Source organism: Sciurus vulgaris (assembly GCF_902686455.1).
Source record: "Sciurus vulgaris genome assembly, chromosome: 7".
NCBI lineage: Eukaryota > Metazoa > Chordata > Mammalia > Rodentia > Sciuridae > Sciurus > Sciurus vulgaris.
Genome location: NC_136467.1, coordinates 46,835,802 through 46,854,273, shown reverse-complemented (window position 1 = coordinate 46,854,273; position 18,472 = coordinate 46,835,802). Strand labels below are relative to the sequence as shown.

The 18,472-nt window shown below is 33.5% G+C and overlaps 1 protein-coding gene across 3 annotated transcripts in view; it reads right to left on the bottom strand.

Annotated features, from left to right (window-relative positions):
• CEP85L (centrosomal protein 85L) overlaps positions 1-18,472 on the bottom strand; it is a 196,707-nt gene that overhangs the window by 28,987 nt on the left and 149,248 nt on the right. For all 3 annotated transcript variants that reach the window (XM_079149012.1, XM_079149011.1, XM_079149010.1), the window contains one exon: positions 9,033-9,212. In XM_079149012.1, the coding sequence (XP_079005138.1) occupies positions 9,033-9,212 (180 nt within the window). The remainder of the gene's footprint in view (positions 1-9,032; positions 9,213-18,472) is intronic.

Sequence of the window (18,472 nt, the reverse complement as noted above, 5' to 3'; positions counted from 1 at the left end):
TCTTTGATCACAAATTCCTACTAGTGCTCTCTGATGGGATATCATCTACGTTATCTGTTGATCACATATGAGCACGCATAATCAGTGGAGATTTTTTTCAGTCCTACCAACTGATTAGAAGCTTTTTTTTATGTGAGTGTGTTTTAAATGCCAAGTTTTATACTATTTCAGATTAACATAAAGTCTGAACTCCAGGTAAATGAAGTATCACTAATAAATCATTTTTTGGGGGGGAGAAGGAGTATACCAAGATTGAACCCTGGGGTACTTAACCACTGACACAACCCCAGCCCTTTATTTTTTGAGACAGGGTTTTGATAAGTTGCTTAGGGCCTCTCTAGATTGCTGAGGCTGACTTTGAACTTGTGATTCTCCTGCCACAGCCTCCTGAGCTGCTGGATTACAGGTGCGAGCCAACATGCCCAGCTAAATCTTAACTATTCTACTTTTAAAAGGCAAGTTTTTCCTTTTAAAGAGGTATGATCCAATACTGAAATCATTCCTAGGATATAACAGGAAGGTCATATTTTAGAGAGGTTTTAAAGTCTATTTTTCTTTAATTTATTAGAACTGAATAGGTTAATGAGAAAATGTTTTCCCATAAGTTGTTTTTTAATATAAATCATTATTATTAGAACCAACATATCAGTTGTAGAGTTAAACTGTCTTGGATTTTATTCATAGTTTTAAAAAAATTTAGATATAAGCATCTGGATAAATTATTAACCTTCTTTCAGTTTCAGTTACCTCATTTTTAACTTAGTTTAAGAATTTTTTTTTTTTTTTTTTTTCACTTTTGAGTGATGGAGACTAAACCCAGAGTAATGGGCATATGGAGCATAAGCTCAACCACTGAGCTATACCCACCCAAGTTACCTCATTTTAAAAAGGGGGCATAGTAGATACCTCATAAGGGTTTTTATAAAGATTAGAATTAAACAAAAAATGCATTAAATGTACATTTACATGCTCTCTGGCTCATGAAAGAAACCCCCCATCAAAGGGTTATTCCTATTATTATTATTATTATTACTGCTGTGTTGTTATTCACATTAAGTTTTTCTGTCATAAATAAGTCTTGATCATAGTTACAGAAAATAAATACAGAAGGAAATAATGTGATCCAATCTTATGTGGGCCAAAAGTGCTATTTAGCTGATTTTTTTTTTTTTTTTTTAACCAATAAGCCTACTTTCTAGCTTCCCTTCAAGAACTCCAGTCTTATTAAAAAAAAAAAAAAAAAAACCCTCAAAAGTCTTCTCATACAAACACTACGTTCTATACTCATCCCTTCTCTTTATGCTTCCCTGGTATATACATTTGCATTCTTAAGTGCCTCGCTTCACAGAGAAGGGATTCCTCCTTTTCTAAGAGTAACTCCTATCTTGGCATCTGTCATTGACCTTTCCCAATGTCTCTTGGGGACTTGGCTCCGTCATGTACCAACTCTGACACTTTGACACCACCCCACTGCTCTATCTATTCATAGTCCTTTATTTGAGGCTACCTTTTTCTTTTCTCCTTCTTGGTGAAACTTACTTTAGATAATTCATTCATTCATCCATATACCAGGCACTGCAGTAATACAGCATATGTTACAGAGATACATTCAGACACAATCCCTGCCTTCATGGTACTTAAAGAGAAAGATGGAAAAATAATGATTACAAGTTGTGCCTGCAATAAAAAAAACCAATTGCTATATACATATAAAAGAAGGGGTAGAGGTGGAAAACATTAAGCTGACACTTGAAAAATGATCAGGGTGACTTGAAAGTGAGAGAAGACAGTCAAGAATTTACCAGGAAAAAGATTACTTTGTGTAAAGAATCTGATGCCAGAAACAAACAAAAGCCTAATCTGTTTGACAACTATAAGACACAGTGTAACAAGCCACATTTTTCTAGAGCACAATTGGTAGAGCATAAAGTTATATAGTTAAGGACTCCTTTTAGGCCAGGGAAAAAAATTTTGATTTTGAAGATGAGAAGTGACATCAGCAAAATGGCAGAATAGGGAGTTCTGGGTTCTCTTTGCTTCCACCAATACATTGATTCAACAACAAAACAAAAACAAAACAACAACAACACACAGACAAGTTCTCTTCCTATGAAAGAGAAGTTGAGAAGCTTCAGAACTCTGGGTGATTGTGAAATCAGCTCCATCTAAAGCAGGTAGGGGAATTTGAGACATCATCTCCCCATAATCCCTGTCCTCAGGATAGCATAGTAAAATTAGAAGGAAAACTGCTGGAAGAGGAAATAGTTGACTAGACAGTCCACACCCCAATTTTTCTGGAAGCTGCTCAGATGACTGGCTTCAGTATCGCCTCTACTGGAGCACTAGTGGGACCCATTCTTCTCTAGTTGCCTGGGGACCAGGAAGATGAGACATTGTGGTTTAGGGTGGCAGCCCCATAGCCTATTCTTCCAGCTGGGTACACAGAAAATGGGTAAAAAAAAAAAAATTCAGATCCAAGCTTCTCTCTAAGAAGGGAAACACTGGGCAGAATATCTAAAAATTCAACTTTTTGGAAGGCTGCCCAAAAGACAGGCTACAGTCTTGCTTCTTTTAGATACATGAAGGGACCCCCCATAATCTTGAAAGCTTGGGGAATGATAAGAACAAAGAAAGCAGGTTGGACTAGCACAATGGTATGAAAAGCCTCCAAATCCCTGGCTAGGCTGATCGGAGGGTGTTTTCCCATATGAGGCCAATTCATGAAGAATGGAGGGGTAGTAGTTTTACTAATAACACAGTTACCAACCCAAAGAATAAAAAAAAAAAAAAAAACACAGGAATATATTAAAAAAAAAAGAAATCACATATCTTGAAACCACACCCAACGAAACCAAAATATATGAATTACCTATCAGAAAACAGACATACCAATAACAAAGTGTGTGGAAGAAAGACTAAACGTATTGAGATTCTTTTTGATGAGAATAAAGTTGTTATCAGCTTAAAAAGAACTATTAAAAATATAAGATATTTGAAGTGCAAATCCCTGGTAACCACAAAGAAAATATCTACAATGGATATAAAAAAAGGAATTAAAATATATCAGTGCAAAAACAAAATCAACAAAACATAGAGACAGCAAGAGAGAAAAAGGATGAAATAACTACAAAACAAAAAAAGTTAACAAAATGGTAATATTAAATCCTTACCTATCAACAATTACTTTAAATATAAATTTATTAAACTCTAAAATTAAGATATATAATAATTGAATGGGTTTTTAAAAAATTTCCAATTATAAGAAACAAAGTGTCTATCCAAAGTATCTTTTAGATGTAAGGACACATAGGTTGAATAGAGAAGAATATTCCATGCAACTAGCAACCCAAAGAGAGCAGCAGTATCTCCACTTGTAAAACATCTCCCAAGAGACAAAGGCTGTCATTATATAATGGTATGAAAGTCAATTCAACAGTATGGAAAAATACATGTATATAGTCAAAACACTTCAAAACACAATCTAGAAACACAGATATACATTGACAGATGTGAAGGGCAAAATAAACAGAAATACAGTACTATTACCAGACTTCAATAACCCATTCTCAATAATGGATACTACCAAATGAAAAAGAATAAGGAAATGGCAAAATTGAACAACACAATAATAGACCAAAGGAACTTAACAGTTATATATAAAAATGTAATCCAATGTCAGAATAATCATTCTCAAGTGCACATGGAACATTCTCCACAATACAGAATATAGTAGGTCACAAAACAAATCTTAAAAAATATAAATGACTGAGATCACCAGATGTGATGGTGCATGCCTGAAATTTCAGAAACCCAGGAGGATGAAGGAAGGAGGATCACAATTTTGAGGCCAGCCTCAGCAATTTAGTGAGACCCTTTCTCAAAATAAGATAACAGTTCAGTGATAAAGCACCCCTGGGTTTAACATTCCAGTACAGAAAAGAAAAATCTAGAAATCATTCAAAGTCTTTCCCAATCACAGTGCAATAAAACTAAAACGCAACATTAGAAAATGGGAAAATTAAGCAATAATGCAAAAATTAAACAAGTTTTTAAAGAAGAAATTAAAAATTAAATTAGAAAATATCTCCAAAAAAACAAAATGAAAGAACAATAAACCCAAACTTATGAATCAAAAGCAGTACTAAGAGGGAAGTTAATATTTTAAAATGCTTGCATTAAAGAAGAAAATCTAAAACAAAAAACCTACCTTTTTATCTCAATGAAATAAAGATGAAATTAACAGAAGGAAAGAAATAAAAATTAGAATGGAAGGAAATGAAATAGTTAATTCAAAAACAATAGAATAAAAACCAATGAGACCAGTTTAGTAGTTTTTTTTTTTTTTTTTTTTTTTTTTTTTTTTTTTTTTTTTTTGCGGTGCTGGGGATTGAACCCAGGGCCTTGTACATGCAAGGCAAACGCTCTACCAACTGAGCTATATATCCCCAGCCCTAGTTGGATTTTTGAAAGGAAAAAAGAATGAAAAAATCCTTAGACTAAGGGAATAAAAAGAAACTCAAATTAATAATATCAAAATGAAAGAGATGTTATACTGATGCTACAGAAAGAAAAGGGATCATAAGGTACTATTACAAGCATTATATACCAACAAACTGAACAACCTAGAAGAAATGACAATTTCTAGAACCATACAACCTACCAAAACTGAATCAAGAAGACATAGAGGAGGTGGCTCAGTGGCTAAATGCCTCTGAGTTCAATCCACAGTACTAAATAAATAAATAAATGAATGAATGAATATGAAAAAAAAAAAAAAAAAAAAAAAAGAAGACATAGAAAGCTTGAATGACCAAAGACAAACAAGGAATTTGTAGTAGTTAAAAAAAAAAAAAAAAAAAAATCTCCCAACAAACAAAGCCTTGGACAATTCTACCAAATATTTAAAGAAGAATAAATGCCAATCCTTCTTAAATTATTCCAATAAACAAAACAAAACAACAAACAGAAGGAGGAATTCTTCCAAACTCATGTTGAGGCCAGCATTAACAGAATAAAGATTAAAGATTAGCCAGATAAAGATACTACAAGAAAAGAAAATTACAAGTCAATATCCCTAAGAAGACCGATTCAAAAATCCTCAACAAAATACTATTAAACCAAATTATACAACCCATTAAAAGGATTATATACCATGACTAAGCAGGATTTATCCTTGGCATGCAATGATTGCTCAACATATGCCAACTAATGTGATATATATATCATCAAAATAAAAAAATGAAATTGATATGATCATTTCAATAGATGTATAAAATTTGATGAAATTAAACAACCTTTCATGATAAAAGCTCTCAAATTAGTTCAAACAGAACTTACCTCATCTCTCTCTCTCTCTCTCTCTCTCTCTCTCTCTCTCTCACACACACACACACACACACACACACACATACACACACACACACACACACACAAAGTCATTTATGAAAAGTCCCACAGCTGTTACCATACTAAATGGTGAAAAACTGAAAGCTTAGCTTAAAAAATCTGGAACAAGGCAAGGACACCCACTCATGCCTTTCCTATTAAACACAGTACTTCTAGAAGTTCCAGCCAGAGAATTAGGCAAAAGAAAGAAAAAATGCATCCAAATCAGAAAGAAGTTAAATTGCAAAACATCTGTCTGCACATGAGCTTCATCCTGAAGAATCCACCAAAAAAATTGTTAGAACTAAAAGTACACCAAAGATGCAGGGTTTGAAATCAACATACAAAAATCAGTTGCATTTGTGTATATAATAATGACCTATTGGAAGAAAAATTAAGGAAAAAAAATCTTGTTTACAATAACATCAATAATTAAAAAAATTAGAATAAAATTAATCAAGGATATTAAAGATTTATTCACTTAAAATTATAAAACACTGATAAAAAGATTAAAGCAGACATAAGTAAACGGAAAGACAACCTATGTTCATACACTGCAAGAATTATCATTACTTAAATGTTTATACAATCCAAAGTGGTCTACACATTTAATAAAATTCCTACAAAAAATCCCAATGGCACATTTCAGAGAAACAGAAATCAGAATAATTCAAAAATTTGTATGGAATTCTGAAAATGAAAGCAATTTGGAACAAGAACAAAGCTGGAGGTTATCATACTCCCTGATTCCATCACAAAATTCCATTACATTATTACAAAAAGCTTCAATATAGTAATGGCTTTAAAACAGACATATAAACCAAAGGGAGAGAACAGGGAATCAAGAAACAAACCCACTTATATATGGTCAACTGACCTTTGACAAAGATGCCAAGAATACAACAATGTGGAAAAGGTAGCTTCATCAATAGTGTTGAGAAAACTAAACATCCACATGCACAGGAATAAACTGGATCTTTTAATTGAACTACACAAAAAATAAAAAATAAACTCAAAATTGATTTAAAACTTTAAATTAAGACAAGACTCTGTGAAACTAGGAAAAAACACAGGAATTTCTTCTTAACATTGGACTTGGTAATGATTTCTTGAATACAACACCAAAAGTACATGCAACAAAAGCAAAAACAAACAAGATTATATTAAGCTAAAAAAGTTTCTGCACATCAACAAGATGAAAAGATGGCTTATAATATAGGAGGAAATATTTGTAAAATACATGTCTGATAAGGGACTAATACTAATAGCCAAAATGTAAAAGGAAGTCCTACTACTCACAAAAAACAACAAATAACTCAATTAAAAAATTAGCAAAGGACCTAACACATATTTCTCCAAAGATGAAATACAAATAATGAATACAGAAGAAAAATTGTATCACACCTAATAATTAGGGAAATGCAAATAAAAACCATAATGAGATTATCACCTCACACCTACAATGATGGCTCTTATCAAAAAGCAAAAGATTTTGATAAGATTATGAAAAAAAGTTAACCCTTATACACTGGTGGTGGAAATGTAAACTGTTATAGCTGCTCTGAAAAACAGTATGGAGGTTCTTCAAATAATTAAAAATAAAATATTCAATTCAAAACTCCTACTTTGGGATATTTATTGAAAAGAACAGACATGAGGAACTAAAAGTGATATTTGCACTCCCATTTTCATAGCACCATTATTCACAGTAATGATTTCTTGGATAAAACACCAAAAGCTGAGGCAACAAAAGCAAAACAAAAATGTGGGAACAACCTAAATATTTATTAATGAATGCAAAGAAAAATGATGTGTTTTGATGTAACAGTTAAAAATAAACTTCATTTAAATAAAATAAAATAAATGTGGTATGCTGTACACAATGGAATCTAATTCAACCTCAAGAAATTCTTTCATTTATAACAATACAGATAGATGATCTGGATAAAATCATGCTAAATGAAATAAGCCAGTCACAGATGGACAAATATTGTATGATTCTACTAATATGAGATGTCTAAACAAAAAAAAAAGCACAACCAATGGTTGTCTGGGATTTGGGGGAGGGAGAAATGTTTATAAAACTGAGTTCCATGAGATGAATAATACTGTATTGGATTCTAGGCTGCTAATGTTGGAAAGATTTTATATATATTCAGGAGGTAGGCTTCTTAATTAGAACTGGTAAAGTTTCTAGCACTAGTAAGTGAATAAACAAATGAACACTGAAGAAAATTTTGTTTTGTTTGAGAGAAGTAGGGTAGTCAGAAGGCAAATGAAGAACAGTGCTTTGGACATGAAAAGTTTGGAATACCTATGAGACATACAAATAGGAGATGTCAAATAGGTAGGAAGTAAATAAATTGATTTTATTAAGCACTGAGCACTAAGAGCAATAAAAGATGAGAAAGATAAAACCTAAAAAAGTCCTTAAAAATCTTTATCTATTGAATCATCATAACATTCATGACAATTTTTTTAATTAAAACTCTGAGGTAAGAGACTCTTTTAATTCCTCTCACATGTAAACCAGTAAATATTTCCTTTTTTCCTTGGATTGTGTTATATTCTATGATGTTCCTTCCCCAAATACAGAAAAGAAAAACAGAGGTATTTAAGTGAGATCACATAAATTTTTATCAGTTTAGGAAGATGAAAATCTCAACTCACATGTAAATGTGGACACACACAGACACATACACAAAGATATCAACTGAGTTCTCTATTAACAGTGTCAAGTCTGCCTGTATAAATCATGGGGGGCTCCAAGATCACTTGAATGGAACACTCATTTAATAAAATAATAATCTAGGAATATCAAGAATGAAGTCAAAAATAGTTCTGCCACTAAGGTGCTGCCCAAGAATCCATGCTGTTTCTTTTCAATAAATTAGGTATAGGGCTAGGGAGATAGCTCAATCGGTAGAGTGCTTGCCTTGCAAGCACAAAGCCCTGGGTTTGATCCCCGGCACCGCAAAAATAAATAAATAAATAAATAAATTAGGTATAACATGTGTCCTACCTGATCTTTAAATATATGATAATAGAATGTGATAAAATATGTGAATATACTTTTAATAAAGGCAGAAAGGTCAAATAAATACGTGTAGTGTATGTGCAGGTGTTTTGCTTTTAGTCTCCATCAGGGACTTCAGTTTTTTTAACTTGAAACAATGTCCTTATGAATGAAACATCAACTTCATTTCATTCTCTAATCCTTTATGTTCAACATGACAAAGAAAAAGGGAATATAATACTCACCAGAGAAAAGGAAGGCAGTACTGGCACAGGCAACTGACTTAAAAAAGATTTCACTATTAGAAAAGTATAATATACAGAGGATTTTTTAAAATATTTTTATTTGTAGATGGACGCTATACCTTTATTTTATTTATTATATGGTGCTAAGGATTGAACCCAGTGCCTCACACGATCTAGGCAAATGCCCTAACACTGAGCTACAACCCCTGCCCTACAGAGATATTTCTATCCCTCAAGAAAATAAATTTTTCCACAAGTAAACAGGGTTTCCAAAAAGTTGGTACAACAGTAAACACTTTAATATAAATGTAACCTTGCATGACAGACAAATACTCTATGGTGAAGGAATGTTGTTGATCTAATACAACTTTTTCAAAAATGCACACCTTTTCCTCCAGTTTCTTCTTCTCTTCACTGAATTGGTTTATTCTTTGTTTGAGAAACTCATTGAGTTGTAAAACCTCTTTTTCAGTAGATGCAAGCTTCTGCTCAAGTTCCTCTTGCTGGGGATGAGACATTGTCTGCTCTGAAAATGGAGTCTGGAGTGAAGTGTTCTCATATTGTGGCTATTGGGAAAGAAAAAAAAAGTAGGCAGGTAAGACTAGAAGGTTACTTGTCTTGGGGAATACTACTTCTCTGTAAGGTGGGTGAAAGAGGGATTTAGCTAAAACTCAATATTGGACAGTCAGAATGCCTGAGAGACTTAGACATTTTAGGAACATTAAACAAGGAAAAGGGACAACATTGGAGCTAAACTGCTTATAAGAGCAGTGGCATTAGCAGAGAAGGAAGGAAGGAAGTCATTGAAAAATACAAAGGACAGTCAGTATGGAAAATCTTGAGATTGGAGGGGCAGCTGGCCCAGGCTGATCCAGAGGTTGTACGGCACAATAAACTGGTACATGAAAGATGCTTTGTCTTTCCCATTGTCCACAGAGAGCTGAGGCAGGAACCATCCTGAGGCATCTGTACTACAGTGGCACCTACGGGAACAAGGAACTGGGATTCATGAGATTGGGGCTGGGACTATTACATGGGGCTGGCAGACACCTGCTACAAGACTTAGGCTATGCCTAAAAAATAGGCACAGAGAGTATTTTGCCCCAGGGGGAATACAAGTCTTGGGAGGCCAGGGAGAGCCCAGCTCCCTCCCGCATCTGCGTCTGGTAGCTCCATGGACTAGCTGAAATAGATTGGGAATTTGAATGGTGCTTGTGACCATGCTTGGGGCCTGAGCCCAGGAGGCCAGGAAGGGCCTATCCTCAGGCAACAGAAGCTGCGAAGGACTGGCTCCCCTACCCCACAGTGGAACTGTGGGGAAACTACTGGAGTACAGCATCCCAGCATAGAATAGCAGTAGGGTCCAAGAGGTGTACTGGTTTTTGATATCTCCAGATTGCTTGCCACTTCAATAAAGCACCTGGGGCCTCACTAGACATAGCCCCACCTTAAAGAGCTCCACTTATAGGAACTTATCCCATAGAACCCAGCAGTGACTTCATCCTGGGAATGAAGCTGACAATACTGCCCATTACACCCTACTTCATACCACCAAGAAGGGAAGCTGAGAATTTCTGAACTTTAACTGGTATCTTGGTGTGAAACACAAAATAAGGAAAGGATCTGACAGCCTGTAGCCCCTACTCTTGTGTTCAGTACATATCTCAAGAAGAAATGGAAAGCAGAGAGCTAACATATTTTCTCATTGACTATTTTGTCTACCATAATGGAAATAATTCCATAATTTTTCAAGATTCTCTTGTGTGTGCATGCGTACGTGTGTGTGTGTGTGTGTGTATGCTGAATAATTCATGGACATTTATATATATACACATATATATATATATATATATATATATACATATATATACATGTTTTTGTTTCTGTCTTCTCATTTCTAGAATTTTTTGAGAGTAGTTATTTTTCCTTCTTCTGTCCTTTGAGGGTCAGGAATTTTTCATTAATATATTATCTCTGTTTTAAATTGTTTTTCACTTGTATGTTTCCCTTGCTCCTCTTTCTCTTTTTTCTTTTGCTAATAGCCAAATTATATTGTTCTTTCAACCCTTCTTTTTTACTTCTATTTTCTCCTCGCGCCTCACAACCACCATGTCCAACATTTCCTCTGCCTTTTCCCTGTTCACCTTTTGAAACTGCAACTCTTTTCAACCTGCCTATCTCTTCTTTCCTAATTAGCAATATTCTTAAAATCTTTTAGCAATAATTGGTTTACATAATGCCTGCCCCACCACTACTGCTGTATGTAATAACGCTGCAGAAATATACCACCTCATTTAATTTTATGCCAGGCATAATACATGATTGCTTTGTGTTTTCAGTGTTGGAAATTGCTGATCCTACCATTTCTGTTCATTGTACCAATTAATATTGTCGATGTCACAGTAGGAATCAAGTATTGGTTAAATGCTGTATATTGTTTGCATAGTTTGTTGCTATTATTTGTCTCTCCCAATCTTTGGGGTACTGAAAACACACAGGACACTATAAGTTCTTAGGGTAGAAACTCTTCTGCTTCAGATTCATATGGATGGATAGACACACAAACAATATGAAAAAGGGGAAAAACAACCCAGAATGCCTCAACAATAAACTCCACTGACACCAGAGTGGGAGAATTGTTAGAAAAGGAATTTAGAAAGTTCATAATTAAACTGATCTACAAAGTAAAAGATAATATGAGGAGTAAAACAAAGAAAATACAAGAAGTGAAAAATCACTTCAAAAAGGACATAGAGATTCTGAAGAAGAATCAATTGGAGATTCTCAAAATGAAGAAATCAATAAACCAAATTAGAAGTTCAGGGAAAAGCATCACCAACAGACTAGACCACTTGGAAGACAGTTTCAGGTAACAAAGACAAAATATATAATCTTGAAAAGGAAGTTGATCATGGAGAAAAGACGTTAAGAGACCATGAACAGAATTTTCAAGAAATATGGAATATTAAAAGCCAAATTTAAGATTCATCAGGATAGATGAAGACTCTTAAGTACAAACCAAAGCAATGTACAATCTCTTCAATAAAATAATATCAGAAAATGCTTCAAATCTTAACAATGAAATAAAAAATCAAATATGAGGCATCTAGAACTCCAAACATACAAAATTAAAACAAACCCATTTCAAACATTTAACAAACAGAATAAGGATAGAATTTTAAAAGCTGCTGGAGAAAAATGACTGTTCATATTTAGAGGTAAAGCAATCCAGATTTCAGCTGATTTGTCAACCCAGACCCTAAAAGCTAGGAGGTCTTGGAATAATATACACCAAATTCTGAAAGAAAATGGATGCCAACCACGAATATTATACCCAGCAAAATTAAGCTACAGAATTGAAGATGAAGTAAAAATCTTTCATGATAAACAAAAGTAAAAAGAATTCATAATTAGAAAGCCTGCACTATAAAACACAGTCAACAAAATAGTTCATGATGGCAAAATGAAAAACAGTAGAGTAAGGAACTACATTACAAGAATAGTTAATCAAAGAAGTAACTAATTCAAATAAAAAACTAGAAATAAATCAAAATGACAAGGAATAAAATTCATCTCTCAATAATAACACTGAATGCAAACAGTCTAAACTCATCAATCAAAAGTCACAGGCTGGTAGAGTGGATTAAAAAACAAGTCCCAACAATATGTTGTCTCCAAGAGATTCACCGCATAGGCAAAGACATCCACAGACTGAAGGGGAAAGATGGGGAAAAAACATATCATTCACATGGATCTCATAAACAAGCAGGGGTTATTATTCTTTTATGGGGCAAAATGGACGTCAAGCTAAAGTTAATCAAAACAGACAAAAAAGGTCATTTCTTACTGCTTAAGGGAATCACACAAGAAGAAATATCATAAATATTTATGCCCTAAACAATGGAGCATCTTTACACATCAAACAAATCCTTTCCAAAATCAAGAAACAAAAGGCCACATCACAGTAATACTGGGTGACTTTAACACACCTCTCTCATCACTAAATAGACTTTTCAAACAAAAACTAAATAAAGACACTACAGAACTAAACTAATCAACAATTTAGACTTAACAGGCATATATAGAATATTTCAACTATCAATGATTTCAACTATCAATGACTGAACACACTTTCTTCTCAGATCAGAGAACATGAAACATTTTCTAAAATAGAACATATTTTAGGCCACAGAAAAACTCCTAGCAAATACAAAATAATAGAGAATAAATACCTTGCATTCTATCAGATCATAATGGAATGAAAATAGAAATCAATGGTAAGGTAAAAAATGGAAGTTACTCTTAACAACTGGAGAGTAAATAATACACTACTGAATGATGACTGGATAGCAGAAGAAATCAGAGGCAAAATAAAAATACTTAGAGGTAAATGAGAATACATATCATATGTTGTATCATATCAAAATCTCTGGGACACTATGAAGGCAGTTCAAAGAGGAAAATTCATAGCATTGAGATCATATACTAAAAGAATAGAAAGATATCAAATAAATAATCTAACATTACATCTCAAGGCCCTAGAAAAAGAACAAATCAACACCAAAATCAGCAGAAGACAGGAAATAATTAAAATCAGAGCTGAAATTAATGAATGAGATAAAAAACAATTACAAAACATTCATTCTTTGAAAGAATAAATAAAGATAAACCCTTAGCCAAGATAACTAAAGGAAAAAGAGAAAAAACTTGAACTATTAAAATCTGTGATGAAAAAGGAAATATCACCAGACACTATTAAAATACAGAAGATAAACAGAAAATATTTTGAAAATTTATTCTTAAGCTAGAAAATCTTGAAGATATCAACAAATTTCTAGACATATCACCTACCCAAATTGAACAATGAAGATAGAGAACATTTAAACAGATCAGTTTCAAGTAATGAAACTAAAGATGCCATCAGAAGCCTACCAACAAAGAAAAGTCCAGGACTGGATGGATTCTCAACTGAGTTCTACCAGATCTTTAAAGAACTAATACCAATCCTCCACAAATTATTCCATGAAATAGAAAAGGAGGGAACCATTCCAAACTCATTCTATGAAGCTAGTTATCACCCTAATGCCAAAACTGGACAAAGACACATCAAGGAAAGAAAATTTCAGACCAATAACCCTGATGAATATAGATGCAAAAGTTCTTAATAATACTGGCTAACTGCATACAAAAACACATTAAAAAGATAGTGCACCATGATCAAGTGTGTTTTATCCCAGGAATGCAAGGATGGTTCAACATATAGAAATCAATGAATGTAATTCATCACATAAAAAGACTTCCAGAGTAGAATCACATGATTATCTCCACAGATGCAGAAGAAACATTTGACAAAATACAGCATCCATTCATGTTTAAAACATTAAAAAATACAGTGACTGAAGGAACACACCTCGACAATGTAAAAGCTATATACAATAAACCCAAGCCATAATCATTCTAAATGAAGAAAAACTGAAAGTATTTCCTCTAAAAACAGGAAAACAAGGATGCTCATCTTTCATTTTCTATTCAACATAGGCCCCAAACTCTAGCCAGAGCAATTAGGCAAAAGAAAAAAATTAAAGGAAGAAATATAAATAGGAAAAGAAAAACTCAAACCATCTCTGCTGATGACATGATCCTATATTTAGAATATCAAAAGAAAAAAAAAAAAAAACCTCTACCAGAAAACTTCTAAAACTTATAAATGCATTTGGCAAAGTAATAAGATGTAAATTAATACCCAGAAATCAATTGCATTCCTATACTCCAACAACAAATCAGCTCAAAGAGAAATTAGGATAAGCATACCATTCACAATAGTCTCAAAAAAAATTGGAGAATGGATCTAACAAAAGAAGTGAAAGATCTCTATAATAAAAACTACAGAACACTAAAGATAGAACTGAAGAAGACCTTAGAAGATGGAAAGACCTCTCATGTTCTTAGATAGGTAGAATTCATATTGTCAAAACGGCCATACTTCCAGAAGCACTATATAAATTTAATGCAATTTCCTTTAAACTTTCGATATAATATAAATAGAAAAAGCAGTCATGAAATTCATTTGGAAAAATAAGAGGACCAGAATAAGCCAAAGCAATCCTTAGTGAGAAAGTGAAGCAAGATACATCAAAATACCACACCTTAAATTACTACAGAGCTATACCAACAAAAAAGGTATGATATGGGCAACAAAACAGGCATGAGACCAGTGGAATAGAATAGAAGACACAAAGCAACCCCCACATAAATACAGTACTCATACTGGACAAAAACACACATTGGAAAAAAATAGTCTATGGAACAAGAAGTGCTGGGAAAACTGGAAATCCATATGCAGTTGTAAAAAATATTTAACCCCTCTCTCTCACCCTGTACAAAATTCAAAGTGGATCAAAGACCTAGGTGTTAGACTAGAAACCCTTTACCTAATAGAAGAAAATGTAAGCCCAACACTCTTAACATATCAGTTCACAACTGACTTTCTTAATAACACTCCTAAAGCACAAGAAGTAAAATCAACAATCAATAAATGGAATGGCATCAAACTAAAAAGCTTATTTACAGCAAAGGAAACAAGTGTGAAGAGAGAGCCTACAGAATGGGAAAAAAATCTTTGAAGCTGCACATAAGATAGGGTATTAATTTTCAAGATACACAAAGAACTCAAAAATACCAAAAAAAAATAAATAACCCAATCAATAAATGGGCAAAAGAACTGAACAGACACTGCACAGAAGAAACACAAATTGCAAACAATATATGAAAAAATGTTCACTATCTCTAGAACAGAAATGTAAATTAAAACTACACTGAGATACCATCTCACTCCAGTCAGAATGGTAATTATCAAGAATATAAGTTAACAATAAATTAAATTATCAACTGTGACTGCCTGTCTAGAATGTTTGTTTGTTTGTTTTTCCAAGTCGCAGTTTTTCGGCAGTGGTCTAGTTTAAACTTGCATACATAGGTTTGCGTGAAACATCCCAATCCTCATTTTTCTATAAGACCTATGAATTTCAGTATATTGTTTTCCATGGTTTCCAGGTATGTTTATGTTGTATTACAATAGGAACATCTGTGTTAATTTTTAATTTATAAATATTTTTCAGATAGTTTAGGTTCACGGCAAAACTGGAAAGTGCAGATTTCCCATATCCAGCCCCGCTCCCCAGCACACACACAACAAAGACATCCTATACCTACCTCAGGGCACATTTGTTACAATCAAGACCTACATTAACGCATCATTATCACTGAGCATTAATAGTTTATATGCTGTATATCATTTTGGTTTTTGTCAAATTTATAATGACATGTATCCACCATATAATGTGAGATGTCAAAATATCATCACATATCCTGGCTGTATTCACTGTCATAGAACCATACAGGATAGTTTTACTCCCTAAGAATCTTCTATACTCTTCCTATTCAAATCCCTGTCTCCCTTAACCTGGCAACCATTGATCTTTTTATTGCCTCCATAACTTTGCCTTTCCCAGAATGTCACATAATTGGAAGCACAGAGTACATATTATTCAGTCAGTCTTTTTTTAAGAAGACAGTCATCTTCTTTCACTTAGTAATAGTAAAAGTTCCTCCATATGTTTTTATGGGTTGGTAGTTCATTTCTTTATAGTGCTGAGTAATATTCCACTGTCTGTTATGTTTTGTCAACTACAGGACATCTTGGTGGTTTGGCAATTATGAACAAAGATGCTGCCGTGATGTAGAAAAAAAACCAAAGTTCTTACTTTCTACCCTTCAAACAGTACAGTTACTTCTGATAGCACCTATATGGGGTTTGTTTCCCCACATACCACTCAAATGATTCTCCAGTTGTCATTAGCTAGGTATCTGTACTCTACACAATGTCTATGATGTCTATGTGGAGGTACTGAAGAAGGGGTGCAGAGTTACTGGAGGTATTCAGTTACCCCCCCAAGCACGCCACCCACCAGAAACCTCTTACATAGTCAGCTGTCTGGAAGCTCACTGGACTCAGTTCATTTGGGTTTATATGGAAGTTTCATTATGTAGATGTGATTGGTTGTTAAATCATTGGCTACTGATGATCAGTTCAATCTCTTTCCCCTCCTGGGAGGAACGGAGTGAGACTGAAAGTCCCAACCTTCTAATCATGCCTTGAACTTTTCATTGACCAGATTCCATCCTGAAGATGGAATCCACCAGCCACAGTTAATCTCATTATCATACAAAAGACGTTCTTAACATTCCAGAAATTTCAAGGGTTTTAAGAGAGCTATATGTCAGGAAATGGGGATGAAGACCAAATACATATTTCACCCTGTCACAGCTGCTATAACCATCTGTGTGCAAGTTTTTGTGCGGACATAGCTTTCAATTCTACAGAGCACAATTATTGGATTCCTTTGTAAGAGAGTGTTTAGTTTTTGTAAGAAATGGCCAAGCTTTCAAATTCATTTTGCCTTCCCACCAGAGTGAATGCGAGCCCTGTTGCTCCACTGCCTTATCATTATTGTCAGTATTTTGTATTTCAGCCATTATGATACACATATACAGGAGTCTCCTTGTTAATTCAATTCACAGTTCTTCAATGACAAGGTAGACATCTTTTCATATGCTTATCTGCCATTTGTGTGTCTCCATTAGTGAGGTACTTGTTCAAATCGTTTGCCCAGGTTTTAATTGGATTGTTTGGTTTTCTATTATTGAATTTTAAGAGTTCTTTGTATATTTTGTATAATACTTTTCTATCAGGTGCATTTTTTGCAGATATTTTCTTTTATCTGTGACTTGTCTTCTCATTCTCTTGCCATTGTTTTTCACAGAGCAGAAGTTTTTAGTTTTAAAGAAGTTCAGTTTATGTATTGTTTTCTTCATGGATCTTGTCTTTTGTTGTATATCTAGAAAGTCATCTCTTATAGCCAAGATCATTTGAGTTTTCTGCTATTTATTTTTAAAGAAGTTTTCTAGTATTATGGTTTAATATCAGGTATGTCCATTTTGAGTAAATTTTTGTAAAGTATGTAAGTTCTGTGTATGTGTCTTTATTTGGGTTTTTGTTTTTCTTTTTTGTATATAAAAGTCTGTTTGTTCCAGCACCATTTATTGAAAGGACTATTGCATTTTCTTTGGTCCTTTGTCAAAGATCAGGTGAGTATATTTATGTGGGTCTATTTCTCTGTTCTCTGTATTCTGTCCCATTGATCTGTTTGTTTATTCTATCACTGATACTATACTGTTTTGACTTCTATACCTTTATTATAAGTCTTGGGTCAGTTAGTGTCAGTCCTACAACTTTTTTGTTGTTGTTAATATTTTAGTGTTGAATGTTCTGAAAATTCCATATAAACTTTATGATTAGTTTGTTGATGTCCACCAAATAACTTGGTGAGATCTTGGTTGGGATTGTATGGAATCTATAAATCAGTTTGGGAAGAAATGACATAATTGCCAAAATAGTCTTCTTATCTATAAACACAGAATACCTCTATTTAGTTTTTATGTATCTTTCATCAGTTATTTTTAGGTTTCCTTGTGTAAATTTTGTACATATTTTTCAGGTTTACCTAAGTATTTTATCTTTTTTTGCTAATATAAATGGTAATAAGCTTTTAATTTTTATATTCCATTTGTTCACTGTTGACTAATTTGTGCATTTTATACTTTGTATCCTAAAGTTTTGCTAAAATCATCATGAGTTTCAGAAGTTTTTATTTTTTGTCAGTTCTTTCAGATACTCTAAATGGATGCTCATGTCATCCATGAACAAAGAAAATTCTATTTATTCTTTTCAAATCAGTATATCATTTAGTTTCCTTTTCATCTTATT